General features: G+C 42.2%; 1 protein-coding gene across 2 annotated transcripts; it reads left to right on the top strand.

Moving 5' to 3' along the window:
• The first annotated feature begins 317 nt into the window (after positions 1-317).
• Positions 318-24,574, top strand: kdm7aa (lysine (K)-specific demethylase 7Aa). 2 transcript variants are annotated; one of them, XM_079654517.1, is made up of 18 exons: positions 318-471; positions 6,805-6,890; positions 7,374-7,491; positions 7,670-7,830; positions 10,752-10,893; positions 12,445-12,631; positions 12,947-13,109; positions 16,939-17,026; positions 17,132-17,238; positions 18,001-18,092; positions 18,291-18,377; positions 18,934-19,185; positions 19,616-19,746; positions 20,153-20,301; positions 20,397-20,491; positions 20,759-20,931; positions 21,198-21,574; positions 22,188-24,574. In XM_079654517.1, exons 1-18 carry the CDS (start codon positions 374-376, stop codon positions 22,274-22,276), a joined length of 2,595 nt encoding a protein of 864 aa, XP_079510643.1. In that variant the 5' UTR covers positions 318-373; the 3' UTR covers positions 22,277-24,574. The 2 variants fall into 2 exon arrangements, with proteins under 2 accessions (XP_079510643.1, XP_079510642.1); XM_079654516.1 differs by having other exon boundaries at positions 20,747-20,931.
• The last annotated feature ends 54 nt before the right edge of the window (positions 24,575-24,628 follow it).

Raw genomic sequence — 24,628 nt, 5'->3', positions numbered from 1 at the left:
ATATATCTCATTGAAATAATGATACACTATGTGGGCTTATAACATATATAATTTACCTACTAAGGCCTATGAGGCTCACCATTTTCCTTTCTGAAAATCCTGAGATTTTGCTGAACATAAGTCTCTGATTGTAAAAGTGACAACATGGTCAAAACAGTACCATTATGTAATTCCTTTGTTGGAAAAAGTGTGTGTCTATTGTTGGCGTGTGTCTACACACAACCAGATGAAAAAGAATAATTTGGAAAGTGACGTCAGAGGTGGGATTGCCTAGGAGGAGATCGTGTCCGTTCGGCTCTATTCGGGTGTTTCCGGACGCTGGGTTAAATCCCCGCCCCACTTCATTCCTGCGTTGTTTGGGGACAGAAGGAAGATGGCGGCGGCCCCGCTGTACTGTGTCTGCCGGCAGCCCTACGATGTAAGCCGGTTTATGATCGAGTGTGACATCTGTAAAGACTGGTTTCACGGCAGGTATGTAGGCTACAGTGTATTTGATATGTGTGGCTCATTGGAAGTGATATACACTGATTGTTTATTGAAGAAAGGCGACGGCTCTCTGAGCGGTGTTGACTGGAAGCTAACTTAGCTGATAATGCTAGCGGTGAGCGACGGGGGTTTTAAACCGTCTATTGACACGACTTTACCAAAGAAACTGGGGTTTCTCTCTCTGAAATTGGCTTGAATTCAGTCAAATGTTCTGCCAGTTATTACCCATTCAAACAGTGTGTACGTAGTTTATGTAAGTATGTTTATAGTTAACATTATTGACTAAAATAAAGCCTTTATAAAACAGTTGTTATCTGCCTATATGCGACTCATGAGGATTGCATATCTGTGTCAGTCAAAGCTTCGCGGGGTCACCGTGGCTTAGAAAGGGTTGCCAGCTCCTTGGAGTCACTTCAGAGATACATTTATTATTGTTCAAACTGTGATTTATGGATTAAGAAATCGTTAAACCAATCGCTGTGTACCATATCACACAGCCTACTGGCTAAACGTACTCAATATATTGACAACCATAGACAGTATTTGACTTTAAGCTACATTTCATAATCAACTTCCATTTGTTTGGACATAATCTGTATGTTGTTGTTGAACCTGATGTTTTATCATTCAATTTCATACTTACTCTATTTAAGATGTATATAACATTACGTTTTTTTGTATTTTGATGTGTTTTGGGTGGTTTTATTTAATAAAAAGCGAAAGATAGAGAACAAGGAGCTTGTTATGGTCGGGCTTTTGATTGACAGCTTGAGACATTTAAATCCCCCTTTCAGGCAGAGCAGGCACATGGCAGGGACCCCTAGTGGTGACAAGGGGGATTATTTAAAAGTACCCGGCAGACACATGTCTTTGGATTGCTTATGGCCGGGTTGTACCCTATATTTTCGTTATTAAATGCCCCCACATCTCTACAAATTACAATTGGACCAGTAGTATTATAGTTGACTTTCATGATTCATGTTGCATGTTGGGTGGGTGTTGGCTGTCATATGGGAAGGTTTTTCTGTTGTGCAATAAAGCATTTTTTTTTTTGTCCAAGCTGTATGGCACAATATAATGTCCTTTTTAAGTAGTGTGTGCTCTAATAGTCCAGACCTTAAACTTTGAGTAAGGCTACACTGTTAAAGGGTGTCAAAGTAACCCAGTTAGTTTTACTTTTAATTGAATGACCTGGTTTAACCCCTTTTTTATGAAGCACTATAAAGCCTGCTGGTGTGTCTGTTAGCAAGGCAGGCAGTTTTTGTAGCTCACAGTCTGCTCTAATCATTAGAGAAGGCAGATAATAAGATTTTGCCATAGAAGAACATGTATCAAACTTGTTGTCTGATTACATGTTGGTTTTTAGAGTCAGGTAATCAGAAAGACCTGACTTTAAAACAGTTTTAATGGGGTTTGCTAACTTAGACATTCCCCATTCTCAGTCTCTTGAATCAGCCTGTGTGGGTGCATCTCCATGGAAACTGCTTATGAATACAATAATCTGTTTTTGCTCGTGTTGAAATGACGGAAGCCATTGCGTAACCACATTGAGCCCACTGCCAGAAAACTTGCCGGCCAGAATTTGCGGTGTATCAGAGCCAAAAAAGACTGGCTGGCTGCGTGTCATGTGCCAGGAAGCAAAGGAACAAATGCTGGAGCTTCCCCCATTGGTGACTAATAAGCAGATAGACGCACACACATGGAGCGGATCTCCAAAACTAGCCACATTTCCTGCCTCTTTCCCACGAGGCTGGCCAGAAGGAAAAGGGATATTCTCTGGCTATGGATGATGGCAAGCCGATGAAGTGGAGAGGCGCTCAACCTCCCGGTGTCTGTTTGTCAGTCTGTGGGGGACTTTGTCTCACTGCCTGTGTTTCTGGAGAGCGTCCTGTTTTCCACCTCAACCTCAGGACACAATACAGCCTGGTCCTTTAACCGGTTGGGCAGTGTTATCACAACACTGTGGAGCTTATCTTTGTCGGAGTAGTGATCAGTGCGGTGAACTGGAAAGTAAAAGGATCATATATTTGTCCGGACAAGATGCTCTTAATTGCTTTCCTATGTCATCTCTTGTATTGACACACATGCCCCCCCCTTAGTCTAGGCTCGTATTACAATAGTTATAGATATATTTCCCCTCAGGGATCTGCAAACAAGATTTGTTGCTGTTATGATGCAACAATCCAAGTGTTTTCAATACTGAGTCTTCTCTGAGTATTTGCCAATATTGAGGGTTGATCTCTCCCCAACATTTAAAAAAAGCTGTATATCTAACTTAGGGTACCATTATATGAAAAATATTTGTTGTAAGGTTGCTGAATAATCTTTCTGTTTATCGTCCAATTAATAGAAGCAATAAAACTAGTCACTATTTAAAAAAAAAAAAAAAATGATATAAGGTATCAAAAATAAACCTATGATGCAAAGGGAATATTTTGTGGGTTTTTCTTTTATCCCCACATCTTTTTGCTGCCCACATTTGCTTTGGTAGCACTTCCTTGGATGACTCCTTTAGTCACCAAAACAAACAACTAGAGCCTGTGGTTTGGTTTACAAATGTTAGTTTGAACCCTGTTATTTACCATTTAGAGCCTCCCCTAATTACAGGACCTGCTTCTCGAGATGGACTGTTTCCAAGATGCCAATTTACGTCAGCATTGTGCGTGTTGTCGCACTGGAAATCCTCACTGAGTTACGTCAGATCAAAGGGTTTACCCCGGCGTAGGTGTCAGGCACTCCAGTCAGACCGTCTGGTTAGGTACGGGCGGCGGGGGGGAGGTGGCGATGGACCTGCGGGGCTCAATGGGACAGAGGGAATGATTGATGGGCGCTCCAGCCAGCCAAGTTCAATGCACGATCCGTCAGTGTCGCACAGATTGTGAACACGCTAAAGAGAGATGGATAGCCACTTCAGAGTGCATTTTTTTTTGTTTATGTTTATGCTAAGTGGATGCATGGATGAGTCAAAGGATCTTATTTTTTACCAACGTTGTCCATGAAACAAAAATGTTTCTGATCATTTGTTTAGATCTCTGATGAGTTAATAGCAGCCTCACAGCTACTGTTAAAAGCTGTGTTAACATTCATTAGCAATGCTCTCCCTGGGGGCGGGGAAACAGCATTACCTCCAGCTTGATCAATGTTGATTAGGGGACAACAGCCTCTTGTATTGATCAGCAGTCAGATTCAATGAGGATGTTATAGATAAAGAACTTGAAGTTGTTGTGCCTTACAATAGAAATCTTGATTCAGTAATATCACTTTGATCAATAGAAGTAAAGTAGCAGTGTCTGTGTCTTATTGAATCTAAATCCATAGAAAACTGTACATTCCTTCTAATATACAATATGGCTCAGAATTCAAGTTTATTTATTGGTGATCTTATGTTTCAAACAACAAGCTCAAGGTTTTTGATCATATAAAAATGCTTATTGACGAGCATAGAGAGAGGATTGCATTCACATACCAGCCCACCTTCAGGTGAGTTCAGCCTGAGTTTGTTGCTTGATGTTTTTCAGCAGCAGACAGTCCACAGACTGAGGACTTTGTAGATTTTACAGGGGCACTGAGAGCTTTAAAATAACCATGTTGAAGGCATGTGTGAAAGTAGAGCCCCAGTGCTTGGAGCCTTGAGGCAACTCAACCTGCTGCACCAAAAACAATGAAGTTGTTAAAACTCCCTGACGCCCCATAAACAACAAAGTGATCCTCTTCTGTTGTTTACCAGCAGACTACAGAGAGGTCTCTTTCAAGCTGTAACTGCTGCTGGGTCGCTATGACGCGTAGCTAGCTGAAATGATTGAACCAGTAAGGCCCAAATGACAGATCCCTTTCCATCTGTCAGGGCTGAGTGGCTCTTACCGCTGTCCAAGTGCAGCACTGTTTATGTAAGCTTTGGTTGCATTAGGACTAGGGCCGGAAGAGTCAGGTGCTCCTGTCGGGTAAATAAAGACAGCCAGGTGTGTTTAACTGCCCTGATCTCCTCTATCTTTATCTCCACCTCCCATCCATTAGGGATCTGCCCGTTTCCTAATGTAGGCGTGTCGCTGCCCCATGCAGAGCGGTTATTTAGAGCTGAAAATAATGGTGATGACCGCCTTCTGCCTTTTGTGTTTCTGCACTGATCATGGAGGACAATGAACCCCTCACAGTGCATGCACTAATGAATAAGCCCTCTCAGTCACACAGGAAGGAGGCCCTTGATGAGAGGAAGTGGAGGGAGAGGGGCTGTTGATGGCAGGGGTTTAAGCCGAGTACACACATCTCCTCTTATTCAGGAAGGGACGTTTTGCTTGGTAATCTGCTGCAATGCTGTCACAGAATAACTCTCCAGTCTGGCAGGGTTTTGTTTTATCTGTGAGGCATATTGGCTGTGCTCTGCGTCAACTATCACATTATGCTCTGTTATTGTCAGACAATACATGATTACACTATCTTATTAAGTAATACGATGACGTAAACTCGGTTTTCTCCAATCTGATAACGGCTCTGATTCTTTCAGAGCAAATAAGGTTCATGTTCGTGCAAGAAGGGTTGGCACACTTTGCAGTGGTGATGCAATACATTATCAAGCCTGAGCAATGCAGGAAATACTTTGCTCTCTTTCCTTTTCAGCTGAGTTCACTTCCCCCATTTGTTCCTTCTCTATCTAGAGCCCACACAGTTTCACCAGCTTCACTGTCTTGTTGTGTATTAATCATTACAGGTGACAAATAGGCTGAGTCAGGCTGGCATATGGCACAGTGCCCTGATTTCCCCGCTGTGGTATTACATAAAGGAAAGTACCGAGTGAGATGAGGACAGCAAGGTCACCTCGGTTAAGTTCACGCTGCTCTCACACGTTTAAAGCATCCCGGGCCAGCGGCAGAGTGCTGTGACTCATGATTTCCCCCAGCGAACGGCCACATGTGAACCAAGATTCCTGACACATGAGCTCGGCTTAAAACTACAGCCAAGCAATGCAGTGTTATTGTTGGATGTCCACTCGCTCACGTGCAGGAGCAGGAATACTTCCAGATTTTTGCTGTTTCCTCTTTTTATACATTTTTATAGCGATGTCAAAAAAAATGATGACATAAATTCAATATTCCATCAGAAACTAAAGAAAGTTTGCACAGGGTTTTATAATTGCACCAGGTTTAATGTGACAAACAGGAGAGGCAGCTAATGTTTAAGCCTGTTTGTGCACCAGGGTGATCAGGGCCAGGATTCACACGTGCTCACCACTTCCTGAGGAGTTAATGGCCCTAGCCTTTATTTCCTTAACAGTTTCCTGCAGTTTCTGGTGGATCAAAGCTGATAACAGGCTGCAGCTCCATTTCCCCTGCAGGCGCTCACTTTTCCTAACAGACAATATGTCAACTATAAATATGTAGTTCATACACTTTTTCGCTACAGAAGCTGTCAAATCTAAGCTTCACTGTATCAATGAGGGTTAAAAAAAACAGCAATTTGTTAGTTTGAAATAAGTGTGCTTGTAGTTTTGTTATAGTTGCATAATGTTTTTTAGGGTCAGCCATCACAGTGCTAACGCTGCTTAGCAACATATGTCTTTATCAGCCAAATAAAAAAAAGCAGTGGAAGCAAAATAATTGCATTTGCCTCTGGCTTCCTATCAGATTTGTATCAGTCCTTTCTATTGTTACGATGTTTGCGTGCAGACATGGACACAGGAAGAGTGTCATAATTGGCTGTTTCCAGGTCAAGTGGGGACGTGCACTATGATATCATTCATTACCTTCAGATCCCAGAATTCACCTTAAAATGACAACCATAAGGACGGCCTGTTAAGTACAGAGGGCTCTTTTGTGTGTGGCCTCTCTCTCACAACACTAAACCATCAAATGAACTATCACATGTTCGAGTCAAACAAACGTGCAGCTTGCAGTTTTTTTCAAACTGAAAATAGCCATTGGTGAAATTGGTTGAGTTCATGCTGCTCTGGAATGGAGCTCTGGTATGCAGCAGAGGAATGCATGTGTGTTGGTGCCTGTGGTTTGGCTGCTGCAGGACAGTCGGGGGTTTCAGTATTGCAGACACTGTTGCAAATCCATGCACTATGCTAGGGCTCTAAGAAAAGTATTATTGCGCAAACTGCAAAATACTTTATAAAGGCTTCAAAAAAAACTTCATCAATCTAGAACATAATCTAAACATGAGTTTCATGATAATCGTTTGCTGCAGCCCAATTGTAAAACCCCAATGCTGTCTCAACAATATCTCCAATGAGGTAGGCATGAAGGATAGACCCTAACTTGTGTTTACACATGTTGTAAGAAGTGAGAACTTTTACTAACTGCATCTCCTCTCCATCTCCAGCTGTGTGCAGGTAGAAGAGCATCATGCTGTGGACATTGATGTTTACCACTGTCCCAACTGTGATGTGGAACACGGACCCTCCCTGAGTGAGTACTTCTATTTCTCATGAGTGGATATCAACCTTGCTGCTTCCCTCTGTCCCTGTATCTTATTCATCAAAACTGTTCTCTGGTTGGCTTTCTTAGAGTTAAATGTCTAACCCTCGCTCCATTCAGATGTCCCCCTCCTGCCTGTGTTTTGTATGTTTGACCGGTCACAGGGGGAAAGGGCCGCTCTTAACTCTTGGCAAATGTTTTTTGGGGGGAAGGGTGAACCTCCAAGAGCCCAGGGGGCAGACATTAACAGACTAATTAAATGGTGTTGTAAGCCCCCCACTTTGGTTGGCCAAGCCCCTCCATCGCCATCTCTTAGCCCAGGGATTGACTGGTGAATTATTGTACGTAAAATAAGTGGTGGTGATGTGCGTAATTTGCCACTTTGTTAGGAGAACAAGCCTCAGAAGGGCAATGACATGATGAAAGTAGAGCGAAACAACCCAATGAACCTTGGTTGTCTTTTTTATGTTGCAGTGAAAACGCGCAACAACTGCCACAGGCACGACTACACAGAGCCAAACGATGGGCTGAAGCCGGTGCAGGCTGGCACCCCAGTGTTCGTCAAGGAGCTGCAGACCAGGACCTTTGCCAGGTATGATGACGGACACATGTTTTATACCAATATTACAGCAGAACTCTTTTGTAAAAGTTTGGGTCAAAGCTGCTATTACTTTCCAAATGATGCCCAACTATGGCTTTTGGGACATAACTTTAAGGCTTTGTTAGAAGCTTTGTAGAATGTTCCTGAACTTCTTATGATGTTGTTTCAGTGGTGAGGAGATCATGATGCAGATGAAGGGCGAGCAGGTGACCACCCGCTACCTGGAGAGACACGGCTTCAGCTACCCCATCAAAGTCACAGAGATGGAGGGCCTGGGACTCAAACTACCACCCCCTACTTTCTCTGTCAAAGATGTGGAGCAGTATGTGGGTAAGGACACTTCATATGGCTTTGTTCTGCAGTGTAAGAGTTGCCTTCAGCTGTATGAAGCTTACATTAATGCACAAGTGTTTTGGGGAAGGATGATGTAATAAACCGTAGCGTCAGTCTGTTTAAAAGCTAATGAAACCACCCAACACCAGCCTGCTAAGTGGCTAACGCTGAGCAGGCACCATCTGTGTGTCAATAAGAACAGGTCTCTAGGTTCATGGGGTTTTAACCCACTTATCAGGCATCGGGCGAGGGCTGACTGAGTTCTAAATGAGTGATGGCTAGGCTTTCACTAGCCTCTCTATGACCACTACGCTTCCTCGTTGAAAGCGGCCTGCCACTTCCCAGCTCCTATTACAAGCCCATTACCAAGCCCACTGGTGTTTTTATCATTAAGTTCAGATTACAGACTCCCCCTTCTCACTTCATCTCTCTCCCCCATGCCCTATTGAGCATTAAGCCAAGGCACAGGTGTTGTGACGAGAGACTGAGTGTCGCGTTACGTTTCTTACAGTTAAAAGACAATGGGACAACTGGAGTGATCGCTGATGTCTTCTGTGTGTCACGAGGTTCGTGTGGCCAACATGGTGTGTGGTCAATGATTAGGACAATGGTGGAACATTGAGGAAATGCCCCAGAAAAATCTTGTCATGGATAAATTGCAAGTGTTATCACAAAAAAGGGTATGAGTACGGGTTACATTTCAGTAAATGTGGGTGGGCAGCAGAGCAAAACTGGACCTGTGTTACTTGACCTTACGTTCTCCTTCTCCACATTTAGTTTCTCAAATAAGATATAAAAAGCTGTACTCTTGACCAAATAACCTAAAGAAAGTTTTTGGCAAATAGTCCCGTTTCATTTGCCTGGAAAAACCTTTATAAAACGTTTAATAATCCAATAAGCATGTATAGAAATGTAAAAATACAACAGAAACCAAACATACAGTAACATGCAGCACTAGACAAAGTAAAAGAGCCCCACCCGTGACCTCAGTGCTCCGTATGTTACACCCCAAATCAGTCAATTCATATTCACTATGCAAACTTTAGCAGGACAAGTCAAAACCTTACTTTATGAAATGCATTAAAGCAACGATGTATAACTTGTCAGTGATCCTACATAAATCTAAACTGTGCCCGGACAGATCAAATGTAGCTCAAGGCAAAACCAATTTCCACAGTCTGCAGCTGACTTAACGTCCGTCCAGGGAAGAATAAGATCAGAGTGACTCTCTATAGAAACACTGGCTTCAAGCGTTTGGTCTGACCCCCGGGGGGCAGATACTCTCCTTCCATGCAGACGGTACACATCTGTGGGATCGTCAAACCACCTTTGAAGTAGCTGCGGGATAACGCTTAGGAAACAATATTTTGGACTATTCCCATAAGGTTGGCTTAAGAAACGCTGTGGGGAGGAATTACACAGTAACGCTCGGAGGTCACAGATGGGGCCATGATATAACACAATAATGTTGATCATAGAAAAAAAGAAGAAGAATAAATGGTGCAATGCAATATTAATAGTAGAGCTTAAAACTGCAATGTCGAGTTAATACTTGTTGACCACATTGCTGTAAAAATAAAGTATTCAAGTAACAGTTCACCTACAAAGTGGCCCTCTGTGTATCAATTACTCACGAAGAATTCAAAAACTGAGAAAATTCTTCTCCTCAGGAATATTCTGTGTTTTTAATTCGTCGTTCATCCTGTAGGGATGCATGAAAAAGTGTTCCTTAACAATTCAAGGTCACATTTGGTGAGTAATTGATATACAAATGATTATTTTGTGGTTGTTGCAAAAAACATATAAATTTGATTTCAATTAAGAAAAGATTATGTAGTTCTGGCGTGTTGAGTAGGACGTTTTTGAACCATTATATCAATGAAAGACTCCTTAACATTACCGGCTATCATAACATATCATTGTGATGCAGCAGGTAAAGCAAGTGTCGCTCAAGCTGGTTCAGGAAGGGCGTTGATTTTGTTTTGTCTGTGGCTGTTTGGTTTGTGAAGCTGGTGTCAAACTAGACGTAGTGAGGTTTTCAGGCAGCTTTGTCTCTCGCCTTGTGACTGACTGCCTTTATTCCAGCTGTTCTGTCATCAGACGCTGGCCAGCTGGGCTTTCAGAGAGGTGTGTGTGTGTGTGTGTGTGTGTGTGTGTGTGTGTGTGTGTGTGTGTGTGTGTGTGTGTGTGTGTGTGTGTGTGTGTGTGTGTGTGTGTGTGTGTGTGTGTGTGTGTGTGTGTGTGTGTGTGTGTGTGTGTGTGTGTGTGTGTGTGTGTGTGTGTGTGTGTGTGTGTGTGTGTGTGTGTGTGGTGAAGACAGGGAGAACACGCAAAGGGATAATAAAAAAGGTGAGTGGGAGGGGTGAGGGGGAAATACAACAACCAGCTGTCTTGCTACACACACACTGCTCCCCGGTTCTACTTCCGGCCCCAATGTGTCACCCGAGTGTGATTTGTAGTGTTCCAACTGTTAGCCTTTTTTGTTGTTGAAGCATCTGTTTTCTGTCTCATACGTGTAAACACACCACATGAAGCCTTTCTAACATCTATACTCATGTTCCTCTCAATGCTTAATATCTCCACACACACATAGGCATTGAATACATAGGCCCTCTCACTTCCACCCACTCCTCCTCCTCCTCCTCAGGGACTGGTGGTCCGGACAGATTGTTTAGCTTGCCTCCCTGTATAACCCCTCCCCACACTGCCATATTGGTGCCAGTTTCCCTCAGGGCTCGATCTCTAAAAGCACATGGAGATGCCAGCAGGCCGCTGACCCCGGTGAACCCCACGCCCACTCGGCAGCCAATTTAAAAAAATAAAAAAAAATAAAAAAAAAAGAGTTGAAGATATTCAATGTCTACAGGACTTCTCCATCTGATATGTTGTGGACTAAACAGAACATTTCCCCCATCTAGGTAGCAAAAAAATCATCGACGTGATAGATGTGGCACGACAGGCGGACAGCAAGATGAAGCTCAGTGAGTTTATCAAGTATTACTCCAACCCGTGTCGACCCAAAGTCCTCAACCTCATCAGCCTGGAGTTCTCTGACACCAAGTAAGATACGCTCAAATCTGTTCACATGTTGGCTAATGAAGAGCTTCAGTATGAATGAATGAATGAAAACTTTATTACAGACTCAGGGTCCAGATAAAAGACAAGACATTACATATAATAAATTACATACACAGCATAAAAAGAATTCATAGTTTAAGAGTAATTTAAATCAGTGTCCTACAAAGAGACAACTATACCAATGTCTCCACAGCTGCGATTGGTAGCATGTAGTACTAAACCTTATGTTCGATAAGGCCAAGAGGATTTCATTATCAGTCATTAAGCCGGCAAATACATTTATAGATAAGGTTTCTTAAAAAAGCTTGTAGAGTATTGACTCCTGCAGCCACAAACATTTCACTCGCACTACTAGACCATCGAGGTCTCTTCAGCAATATTCTCATGGCATCATTATAAGCTACTTGAAGTTTCCGTAAACTTGCTTTTCTTTAGTTTGACCACAAATGTGCAGTATAGAGTGGTGTGCAATATGCTCTGAACAGACATCTTCACACCATCTGTACTTGCACTAAAATTACGTAGGAGAATGTTTGCTTGTGCATACATCATGCGGCATTGCCTATAAATATCTTCATCATCTGTCATTTGTTCTGTAATAAAGTGTCCAAGATATTTTAACTTATTACAGACACTAAGATTAATATCAGACCATTTAAAATCAGGACATTTTAGACATTTATCTTCTTTGGTTCTAAAGATCATGACAGCACTCTTACTGGCGTTGTATTTGATGTCATGTTCCACACCACACACAGAACAAACAGTAAGGAGCTGCTGAAGACCAGCGCTAGATGGACTCAGCACAACAAGATCATCTGCATACATAATATGGTTCACTAGAGTACTACCAATCATGCATCCAGTATTACAGGCTTTCAGTCGCTTGGTCAGATCATCAATATAAAGGTTAAAAAGAAAAATATGCACATATCCATAATAAACACTGGCAGTACAATCCCTCCTGTCACTCTTCAGGAAATGCTTGTATAAATTAGCCATGGCTTTATATCTCTTATTTTAATCATACTAGAATATCCATCATGCCTCCATAGATGGGCTGTCTACCTTAGGGCTGCACGATTTAATAAAATCTAAACAAACAAAACAATTTGTTCTGATTATTTGACTGATGTTGCAATTGTGATATTTGTTCACGATAATGGAACATTGAGGGTCTGTCCTAAAGAGGGATTTGATGTTAATTCTGTAGAATATTCTTTGTAGTTTGGGACTTCTCTGCAGCACGGCGATACTTCATTCAAATATGTAAAAATTTAGCCTTTACCAAATATTGCGCCTACTGAGATTTCGAATTGCACTATTATAAAACTTTAATGTATTGTGCAGATCTAGTCTGTCTTAAGCCAAATCCTTTCAAATGTTGTTTGAATTTCTGTAGAGGTTGGATGTAAAAGCCCAAAAAGAAGAAATCCTCTTGTTGTAATGTATCTCAGAATATTAAGACAGCCCTCCTGTCAGTTTTAGAACAGTTTGCTTTTGTGTCACTTTTAACTCCAACCATCTACTCAGGATGTCGGAGTTGGTGGAGGTTCCCGACGTGGCTCAGAAGATGTCCTGGGTGGAGAACTACTGGCCCGACGACTCCTTCTTCCCCAAGCCCTTTGTCCAGAAGTACTGCCTCATGGGAGTGAAGGACAGCTACACAGATTTCCACATAGACTTTGGAGGCACCTCTGTCTGGTATCATGTTCTCTGGGTGAGTGTTTGCATGAAGGACACCTGAGTGTATGTAGAAATCAGACAAACATTTATGAAACATTCCACAAAAGCCAAATAAACTACCACTCCTCGCATCACATTTGAATCATCAAGCTGCTCTGGGGGCAGCACTGCTGTGCCATATGATGATCTCATCGGCACTGTTCTATAAACTAAAGCTGACTTTGCTTTCCCAGTTGTCTGTGGGTGTTTTTTAACAGCGCCATCACCACAGCCGCCATGCTCAAACAACATCAAAGTGTTTCATTAACGTGTGGTGCCTACTCTTAACTCCTATTCATCTGCTCTGCAGGGTGAGAAGATCTTCTACTTGATCAAGCCCACCCCCGCCAACCTTGCACTATACGAGGCATGGAGCTCCTCGCCCAATCAGAGCGAAGTGTTCTTTGGGGACAAAGTGGACAAGTGTTACAAGTGTGTCGTGTCCCAAGGAACCACCCTGCTCATCCCTACAGGTCGGTGCTTTTGTTTGTGCGTGTGACAAGTTTATTTTAGTTTGTCTATGCAACACTGTTACGCCCCGTCCACACAGCGGCGTGCGTTGACGCTTCACCATTTACTTTGAATGGGGTGACGTCACTTTTCGCCGAACTGCATTGTGGGAAGCGACGCAGAGAATTGCTAGCCTGGCTCGCTGTAAAAGTTGAGCAATGTTCAACTTTTGACTCCTCGGCAGAAGCGTCAGACAATCGAATCATATGCCAGTACAAGCTCTAGGCAATCAAACTGCTGCTTGTGTGTCAGGGGTGGTAGAATCATGTGATTGGTTGTTGGCCGAGTTTCAGACACGCCCGCCGGCAAGCTACAACGCACGCCGCTGTGTGGAAGGGCCGTTAATCATAAAGCTCTAGTTTTTTAAGGGTGTTGTAGTTTGGTTAATTCGGTGACTAACAGTAGGGAAACAGGCTTTTAATTCCTATTAATTTAGTCAAACAATAAGGCTGTCAATCAACCTATTGTTATTAAATGATAACTTGATCCTGGTTTATTTGCATTGTACCTTTTTAAACAAATGGTAATTCATGGCTTACATAAGACATAACGGGCATTAAGAATACAAAAAAACACAATTATAAAGGATTTACAAGAGTAAAATAACAACACAAAGTAGTCTGTGTCATTAGTTTTGGTCACTGTGCCACAGTCTAATTAAGTTTTCCAGTCTGTCTAGTTGAACGTGTTGAATGCAGCACTGAGATCTAATCATAAGAAGACTCAAACTTTGCCACTTTTGTTCAAGTGAACGTCCTTCAACCAGCTACGTAGCAACGGCAGGAACTGCTTCGATAGCGTTTTTGAGGAGCTTTTTTATTACAGATTTGAAACCATCGTTGCTTGCTTTAAAAGTAGCACAATCCATTATGTCAAAGCTTGGAGAATATCTAGATATCCCTGCCCTAATGCCAAAGGAACTGGCAACTGAATATGTTTTGTCGTTTGATGTCTATGTCTGGACCGTTGCGTAAAAAGGACCGCAGCTCCGTGTTCAGGGTTTCTGCCCCGTTACTTCTCCGCTGTTTTCTTGTCCCTCTTGTCTTTTTCTTTTCTTCGCTGGGGACTCATCAGCCACTAACCATTCATCCAAATTACTGTGCTCTCCAAATATATTGAAATTAATATTAAAATCCTCCATGTTGCACTCAGACATTAGACAACTGAAAACTAAAGACAAGCATGCAGTTTGCTTTTCGGCCAAACTGTATACAGTTCAATCGACCGGACTTCTTTCTGCAGATGTGAGCGTCCTTAACAACTGTCGATAAGTCCTTGACAGAGGTCTGTACTACTGGATTAACAATGTGTCACATGTTCTGAAGGGTCACCTTCCTATCACAGCCTAGACTATCAGCGATTCATTTAACATGGCTAATACAGTGGGGCAAAAAAGTATTTAGTCAGCCACCAATTGTGCAAGTTCTCCCACTTAAAAAGATGAGAGAGATCTGTAATTTTCATCCTAGGTATACCTCAACTATGAGAGACAAAATGAAAATCTGAGATCTGGAGACTGGCTAGGCCACTCCAGGACCTTGAAATGCTTCTTACGAAGCCACTCCTTCGTTGCCCAGGCGGTGTGTTTGGGATCATTGTCATGCTGAAAGACCCAGCCACGTTTCATCTTCAATGCCCTTGCTGATGGAAGGAGGTTGTCACTCAAAATCTCACGATACATGGCCCCATTCATTCTTTCCTTTACACGGATCAGTCGTCCTGGTCCCTTTGCAGATAAACAGCCCCAAAGCATGATGTTTCCACCCCCATGTTTCACAGTAGGTATGGTGTTCTTTGGATGCAACTCAGCATTCTTTCTCCTCCAAACACGTTGAGTTTTTACCAAAAAGTTATATTTTGATTTCATCTGACCATATGACATTCTCCCAATCCTCTTCTGGATCATCTAAATGCTCTCTAGCAAACTTCAGACGGCCCTGGACATGTACTGGCTTAAGCAGGGGGACACGTCTGGCACTGCAGGATTTGAGTCCCTGGCGGCGTAGTGTGTTACTGATGGTAGCCTTTGTTACTTTGGTCCCAGCTCTCTGCAGGTCATTGACTAGGTCCCCCCGTGTGGTTCTGGGATTTTTGCTCACCGTTCTTGTGATCATTTTGACCCCACGGGGTGAGATCTTGCGTGGAGCCCCAGATCGAGGGAGATTATCAGTGGTCTTGTATGTCTTCCATTTTCTAATAATTGCTCCCACAGTTGATTTCTTCACACCAAGCTGCTTACCTATTGCAGATTCAGTCTTCCCAGCCTGGTGCAGGTCTACAATTGTGTTTCTGGTGTCCTTTGACAGCTCTTTGGTCTTGGCCATAGTGGAGTTTGGAGTGTGACTGTTTGAGGTTGTGGACAGGTGTCTTTTAAACTGATAACGAGTTCAAACAGGTGCCATTAATACAGTTAACAAATGGAGGACAGAGGAGGCTCTTAAAGAAGAAGTTACAGGTCTGTGAGAGCCAGAAATCTTGTAGGTTTTGTAGGTGACCAAATACTTATCTTCCACCATAATTTGCAAATAAATTATTTAAAAATCAGACAATGTGATTTTCTGGATTTTTTTTTTTTTCCCATTTTGTCTCTCATAGTTGAGGTATACCTAGGATGAAAATTACAGGTCTCTCATCTTTTTAAGTGGGAGAACTTGCACAATTGGTGGCTGACTAAATACTTTTTTGCCCCACTGTATGTGTGTACTGATATTTAGCATTTTGCGTGATTATGTTTATTAAAATAATAATGCAAGTGTGAAATACTCCTATAGAATTGGATGAGCTTTCAGGCACTTGGACACACAGTTATCTGTGTTACTAATGTAATGTCATGGTTGTTTCCTGACCCTGTTCTCTGCCTTTATTTGTCTTTTCACATGCATTCATACGCTAAAATAATCCCGCTTCCCATGGCTCCTGCCAGGAAAATACGGGCTTCTTGAAGGTCCTCTGTCATTGCCAAGGGAAAATAACAGAGAAGGAATGTCTTCCTGAGAAACAACCCAAACACTTCTTAATTATCATAATTGCAATGGAAAAATGAAGACAAACAGTGCTATAATGTAATACGATGATCACAGCTTCCCTCTGTACGTGGCTTTTTTTTTTTACAATCCTTTAACTAGCAGTGTGGAAGTAGAAGCTGTTTCAAAAAGATGTTTGTGTTTCTGAATGTGACATGCTTCCATTCACCGAAGTGAAGCTAACGTCTCCAGTCACACAATGACTCATCCATCAGTCTCTCAATAGACCTTTTAAGTCGATGGAGATCCTTTGCTGTCCTCATGATCCCTGACAGACAAAGCTCAGTTCAGTCCGTCAACTGCTGGTCGTCCTCCATCATTCCTCCTGCCATGCTTTCTCTGCAGGCTGAGGCAGCATTGTAAAGGAGAGCTTTTGGTGTGGAGAGGTGGGAATTAAGTGGGGGTCAGAGAGCACAGTAGGTCAGTCAAGCAGTGCATTATCAGGCCTGTCTATCAGCCTCACACCAACCCCCCTCCACTCTGCTTTCTCTCACTTTGTGTTGTTTAAAGAACACTGTTTATATTAACGGAGCAAATCATTATAATAGACAACCCTATCTTTTTTTAGGTCTTAGGATTTATTTTTAGGACATGAGTCTTTTGTACATGCTCAGGATGTAAATATCTACATGTGTTCATGCAGATCACTCTAAACCACATGTTTGTTCAAATGCCCGGTATGAAGGTGTTACTTGAGCTTTCCTGTTATTGTTTCAAGTCAGTCTGTTGGCAAGTTGTGTGAATGTCTGTGCTCTGGCGCCCTCTACAGGCTGGATCCATGCTGTGCTCACCTCTCAGGATTGCATGGCGTTCGGAGGGAACTTCCTTCACAACCTCAATATTGGCATGCAGCTCAGGTAAGATTGGCCTAACTGTTTATCTCATTTGAATCTATAAATAAAATGTGCTATCATGTGCGTTACTTCATCACTTAACAATATTTTGAATCTGTTGGTTTGCAGGTGTTATGAAATGGAACGTCGCCTGAAAACCCCAGACCTCTTTAAGTTTCCGTACTTCGAGGCCATCTGTTGGTATGTGGCCAAGAACCTCTTGGAAATGCTGAAAGGTGAGAAGCTCAAAAGAGCATGTATGTTCAAATCAGTGCAGTCTAAATGTTGGAATTATAAGTGCAATTATTTCGATTTGTTAAAGACCCAATTCAGTCCTTGTGTGGTTTAATTGCCATTATAGCCTATACATGCAAACTCAGAATCTGCATGTGGATACTTTGTATAAGTATTGATGTTTCTCATTTCACAAGGAAACATTTAATACTGGAGTTCATATGAAAAACTCAAAATCACAAAATGTGAAGATGCATGGTTCTTACTGGACAGAGAGGATATGAGCATCAGCTGGTGCAATTTCCCCAATATGGAATATTCTGCGGATTCTTTCTGGAGGAATCGCATAACTGTTCGGTTTTCAAAATATGATCCCACTCTCAAAGTCCAAGTCAATCATATTTTGTGAGTCCGCAAAGATATTCTGTTTAATGAGATATAAAACAGAATCGCCATGTTTGCGAGGCTGAAAGGAAGATATTCTGAAGATTATCGACTTTGACGATAAATGAATTGTCAAATAAGTTGGCAATTATCTTTGTCGATTGTCTAATCGATAAGTTGACTTATTGTTTCAGCTCTACTTGTAATGGTAAAGACTGGCCGATGTTCAGGTCAGAAGGTTAATACTTCCCACCGATATCGTGCATCAGCACGGGAAGCTGCAATAATGTACATCTTCTTTGGACAATTTTAACATTGGATATGGTCGACTGTCTTGTGAATTTTCAAGGTTTAATGCTTATTTTTTATTTCCCTCTCAGAGCTACGAGAGGACAACTGTCCACCCCCAATCTACCTGGTGGAGGGAGTGAAGGCTTTAATCAGCGCCCTGAGGACGTGGTTGAAGAGAGAGGTGAGCGCCGGCCACAGTGTTCTCACGCTCTTCTCCACAGAAACACACCTGCAGCTGAATAGCTCCAGTCCAGAGGGCTGTTGTTACCCAGCCGGCTCCACTGTGTGTTCTTATCTCCTGGATGTGTGTGAGTGGCCAACAACAGACTTCTTTCTGTTCACTTCTCCTGTCTGAATGTGGTCTGCTGTGTCTCTGCAGGTGACTGAGCCTTCCAGTGAGGTACCAGACAATATCAGGCCCAACCATCTCATTAAAGAGCTGACCAAGGAAATCCGCTACCTGGAGGTAAGAGCTGGAGCGAGGAGGGAAGGATATCGGAGAGGCTTAGACCTTTTAAACTGAATGCATTGATGCTGATTTTAATTGTCAACTGTAACAAAAACTTTGAAGCTAATTATTTTTGAGTTTTTTTAGCTATCATTTTGTTTAAGTCAATGAGCAGCATTTCCTAATGCATCCATTCCAATCCAGTATACCCAATAGTTTAATGGTACCACGTATTAAAGTCAATGTAGAATGTAACCGAGGAACTTATATAAATATTGAATATGTAAAAATATTACTTTACACTAAAGGTGTAACTTTGAACAACACTTTTCATTGCCATTATTAACTTCTTAGTGACCTGTTTTGTTTGTTGTCCTTTGTTATTTGACATAAAATACATCTTGCCAAACATCCAACACACATCTGATTATGAGGCAACCTAAAAAATTGAATACAGAAAACGAAAACAAAGAAGTTTGAGTTTGGTCTTGCCTGCAGTTCATGAACTTGTGAGCATGTACATTTTGGATTTTGGTAAAACCTTGACTTCATTATGTTTAACTTAAATCACTAGGAGGAACCAGTCAGCGTTAGCAAGCCAGTGAAACTTCAGGGAAGTGTGTGTGGAGTAGCATCTGGATCAAACGGCTGCCCGGCCACTCGCGCCCCACTGGAGAGGCTGGACCACGCCCGGCAGGCGAGGAGGGCGGCCCGGAGGCTGAGGGAGCAGCAGCGGCACGCCCCCAAGGTGCCTTCCAACCTGGACATCTTAGAGCGGCACACCAAGGAGGTGCTGAGGAGGCTGGAAGTGGGACCGCTAGAGGAGGTGAGCAGCTGCTGATATCCCACAGTGGCACTTATAAATCACGTCCTCAATTAAGCATTTATTTTTCCCCCATGTGAAACAAAAACGGAAGCTTGGTGCAAATGCTCTCTAAGTGTATTAATGTATTAAGATTAAAGTCAGTGTTTTTCTTTTCTTTTTAAACAAGTGTTTAATACAGGCAAAATAATACACATCACAAACACAACCATATGATCAATGAACAATATAGCCTCACAAAAAGATGAAAAACAACATAAAACATAACAAGAAACAAACAAAGTAAGGAGGATGCTTTCAGGAACTACAAAGTATTTAGTGTTCTCCCATGTAAAGTTGTTTTTATTTACCGTATCCTTAGTTTAAAAAAAATAGTTTCCATGATGTTAAAATAAAAATAGTCTATTGACTGATGCTGGTCTGTGCTCCTCAGGATGCGGCGTTCTGTGCCAAGGTTCGTGGGAAGCTGAATAAAGTGTCGACGGCATCAGCCGCTGCTGCCGCCGAGTCTCTAGAGGACAACCACCACCTACGGCTGATGCTCGTCAATGGAAGAATCATCAGGTGAGAGCTCGCAGCCCTTTGGTCTACACAGCAATGTTGATGCTACTTAGTCAATTAGGCTCAGTGGTCATTTTCTCAGAAAAATACGAACCTGTCTGTGCAGAGGGGAAATCTTGCCAGTTTTTACAAACCTGTCCACCCCAAAAAATAGAGAAAAACATAACAGACACTAGAGTGAGAGAGACATAACAATAGCAACCTTAAATGAATCTGCCTTCATGCAGGGAAATTAAACGGGAATTTATTTGATACCCAATATTGTTTCATTGAAATAACAATAGAGATTTTAACACATTTTGATGCCATGATTCTCTCTAATCTGCAATTCTACAGTCAAGATGATCTATATTATATGTGGAAATTACATTTGATTTCCTAATTTTTCAAACGTGGATTTTGTGTGCAGAGACTTGAGGCAGCCAGCCAGCAACCCAGTGAAGACGGAGGCTGAGTGCTCATCGGGCAGCCCACCAAAGAGTTGTACGGACGTGAAGTCTGAAAGGACAGAGGACAGCGGAGAGCAGCCCAGCACAGTCAGGAAACCCACGTTCCTCAGTAAGTCACTAGAAGCTATTGTTAGTCATATCATTCTGATTAAACTCAAATCTTATTGTGTTTATTGTCTCATGGTGTGTTCCTGTGTTTCCCAGGTGGTCTGGAGAGGATGAAGACTGAACTCAGGGAAGAAGTGTCAGGACACTCCGGTGTGTCAGACGCAGATTCAGACAGTGACTCTCCCACAGAGGTAAATACTGAGAACAGCATCAAATGTCTTACTTTATTGATTTCTCATGTCACATTCAGAGTCATTTGGTTGTTTGCCGTCTTATAGCTTCATAGTGTGTCAGTGTCACTTAATATTGTTTTGTTGGCTAAATGTTTTATTCCTTCAAAGGTTCTACATTATTATCTGTTTACATTATTTACTGGTTTATTGATCAGAGGCAGTGCACCTGACATTGTTGTAAATGCACGTTGTTTTCATACTTAATAAATTCAGACATTTCTGCAGCATAAAGCAGCAGCGTCGTCGTCGTCGTCATCTTCATCATCGTCGTCCTCCTCTTCTGATGAGGATTCAGGGAGTTCCCAGGAGGAAGAGGAGGGTGAAAGGGGCTCAGGGCACACCATAGAGCTGGACCAGTCTGGCCAGAAACTCAGGCACGAACACAAACCACTCAAACGGTGAGAAACACTTTATCAACATGCAAAGATATTGTCCTTCATTCAATGGGTTGAATATGCAGTATTGCATTATCTTTTAAATGCAATACTCATGTTTTTTCATATAACTGATGGTCAATAAAATGGGCTACTTCAAATATTCAAAGTGACACTCATGACAGAAAAAAGCATGAAGGAGCCTCTAGTGTACATGGTGGTATCATGGCAACACTCAAAGCAAATCAATGACAGGTATTAACTAATGATGTCCTGTGTGCTCCTTGCAGAGAACGTCCTACCTCACCCAGCACAGAAGAGGCCATTCAGGGGATGCTGTCTATGGCCGGGCTGCTGTGCTCCTCCGAGCCGGAGAAGGTGGCCTCCTCCCAGGAGTCCTGGTGGTCCGGCTCCAGCCAGGGCTCGCCTCTGGAGCGGAGGGAGGAGGCGCAGCACCGCCTGCAGGGAGACCAGAGCCCCATGGACAGCCAGGGCAACAGCAGTGAAGCCTGGGACAATCAGGGGCTCCCCAGCCCACTCAGCAGGGGCCACAGCGGCAGCCCAGAGACAGAATACCAGTACTGTGACCCCTCCATGTCCCCACCACTGCACCCCTCCAAGAGGCACGCACCCAACCCCCCACCCATCAGCAATCAGGCCACGAAAGGTTTGGAAATCAGATTTTTCACTTCACCAAGCTTTGGAAAGACCAGAGTTTGACCTTTTTGAAAGGTTGTTGTAACTTAAATGGGTTAGGGGTAGTTTCTCTGTGTGCACCTTAAATCTGAGTTCAACACGAGTGCGCATTTGCATGATTTGTGTGTCTAAAGTACTTTTAAAGACTATCCTACTACAACATGTAACCAACACAAGTGTGATGTGGTTACTTCAGTGACCTAAGACACGTTTATTAATGTTATGTATTTGCATTTTTCATTTAAAATTGCTTTACTTGATACTCAGCTTTTTGTTGAATAATTATAATTTTAAAATATCTGTAGGGAACATAAATAGACTGAATAGAAAGACAATATGTTTGAGAGGAATGGACAGCAGCGTTGATGTAGAACAAATTGGACATAAACATTTGTCAGATAAGCATCATATTGATCAAATAAATGTATCATGCATGAAATCAAATACAACATAACATACATGTGGCCAAACATTTTTAGTATAGGAGACACTGAAACTAATTCTCACAGCAAATCGTTTTACAAACCTTTAGTAATAATTATAGCTATTTATGATTCATTTGAATGCTGTTGTCCTTTTTTCAGGCAAAAGGCCCAAAAAAGGAATGGCCACAGCCAAGCAGAGACTGGGGAAGATTCTGAAACTCAACCAACACAATCGTGTGTTTGTGTAACAGTCCAAATCTCCAAACGCAAAGAGATGCGTGGGGATGTGTTCTTTGGGGAAGAAAGAAACACTGGTGTATTTGTTACCAGACACTCTGGTGCTTCAGAAAAGGAGGAAAAAACCATACACACTGCCTGGAGTCGGCCGAATTTTGACACGTAAAACACGCTCACTGTGCATGCTAAGGAGACAGGGTATTGGATTTGAAAAAAGCAAGTGCACGACTTCACCACAAGCACACTAAGAACAAAACAGAAAGGAGCTACGGGAAGCGGAGAGGGACAAGCATGTTGTGAGATGTTCTGCTGCAGGGAAAGGTGGACCGAGGCTCCTGTGGGCATTCAAATGGACCGGGGAGATGTCGGAGGTCTACCTATCAAAAAAGCTTGCTTTGCCAGGGAGCAGCTTCTGATGCCAACATCATCTGGATCATATTTTAGTATTTCTCTCTGCTGACCATCCCCCCCCCCCGCACAACCTTCACTTGCTTCATGGCTTTCTGTGAAAGGAGCAGATGAAACTGAGCTGTATTTTTCGAGCAGGGTCTTTTTTTCTGAAGCTCTGAGGGGGGCAAATGAGGTGCTAAGGAGAACAGAAATTTCAAAATGGTGCTTCTTGCTTGTACTTTTCTCAACTCATGCTTGTCCCTTCCGGCCTACACCTCCCTCCCTGATACACCCCCCCCCTTATCTCAATCACACCAGCAATAATGACTTTGAGGAGAGAGTGAGAGGCAGCACTTTGGAGCATCCTTCTATTTGGTGCATTACAGACTTGCACAATTCAGTGCAAACTGTACTCTCAAATGTGCACTATGTTTGATATTTAAAGAGTCTGCTTAAAGTGCTGCCTCTCTGAATTTGTTTAAAAATAGGAATTACGAGTTTTTCGCTCGGTCTAAAAATCCGAGGACTCGCATGATATCCTGCTTAATTTATTGTTTTATCTATGTTGCTGTTTTTTTATGTGTTATTTTTATCGATTCTGAATGATGTATTTATTAATTGAAAGAGATAATGATTTTATTATATTTCGACCCTAAAGCCTCAGTAATTCCGAGGGTTTTTCTTCTTTATAGGGTATTTTATTTTGTCTTTAACAAACTTTTTGTAAATGTGGATGTTTTAGAGTTCATGTGATCATCTGTTGAGTAGCAATTTACCTACTAAATCTTTGAATAGCTACTATTCTTTCCTAACTCTTTACCCCCGTCCCCCCAGTTGAATAGATGTGTTCTTGTCTGTCTGGTTTCTCCCTGTAGCCAGAGGTGTTGGGCTATGTGCAAACAGAAACCACGTTAGGTCGAAAAATGTCAACTTTCATTATAATTACATCTGAGCTTTTTCAACTAGTGCCAGTTATCTTTTAGCAAAAAAACAAAACAAGTATTCTGAGCCACTGTGGTCGATGCATTAAGAAGTGAACTTCTACGGGATGAGTGAATTGAGTATTTTTTTTTTTTTTAATACCAGTGCTGATGTTCGATGTGTGTTTTGCTCGGGGTGCGCAGTTCTTCACTCTCAGGGAATGATGCCATGGACATAACCTTCGATTAACCAGTAGCCTCGTCGTGGACGCAGACAGGATGTTCTCAGCACTCACTCGAGACTTTAAAGATTCACCTCCTGCTTAAGAGGTTTGTTTTTTCATTGCGCAACAAAAATCATTTCATGGTTTTCATGTTGTAAAGATAAGCTGTCAGTCATTGTACTTTTTTTAAGCAAGCTTTTACAACTTATGTTAACATGACTTTGGTATTGTCCTTCACTGCTTCCTTACACACTTTCAGCTCAGTGTTATTGGAAACACTCTTGTTGGGTTGACTCTAAAACATCCATGCTAACTGGCAGTCTCCCAGAGACTTTGAAAGCTTTGCTCAGGTTGGCTTGTAGTACACATGACCTGCAAGGGACTGTGATCAATCTACCAGCCCCGACGAGGTGTTTCACAATGAACCAACCTAAAAGAATGAGTGTTCATCACATTGCCAGACTGATCGCCTCCTTTTTTCTTACACTACACTTTAACATTTGAACTCTTTGCATGTCAAGTCATTGAAAACAAGAGCTGGCCCGCAGGCAGGGCTTGTAATAAGCTGTAGTATTCATCGTAGTTTCATACAGTCTTTGTTTCGTATGCAACTCTCGGCATTTGTGAAATGTGCGTTGGTTTTTGCAACAAAAAAAAAAGTTTTAAACTTCTTATGATTTAAAATATACAAACACTGGCTAACTGACACTGTTAATGCGTTGCATTTTGTTTCTGCATTTCAAAAAATTGCGTGTAAATAAAACTAATGAAATAACATGCTTGTCTTTTCTGTCAAGCCCAGCTCATGTTTGTGTTGGTTATTGTAAAA

The sequence above is a fragment of the Notothenia rossii genome (genome assembly GCF_949606895.1).
Source record: "Notothenia rossii genome assembly, chromosome: 10".
NCBI lineage: Eukaryota > Metazoa > Chordata > Actinopteri > Perciformes > Nototheniidae > Notothenia > Notothenia rossii.
Note: the sequence above shows the minus strand (reverse complement) of the source record. Positions and strands in the feature narration are given on the sequence as shown.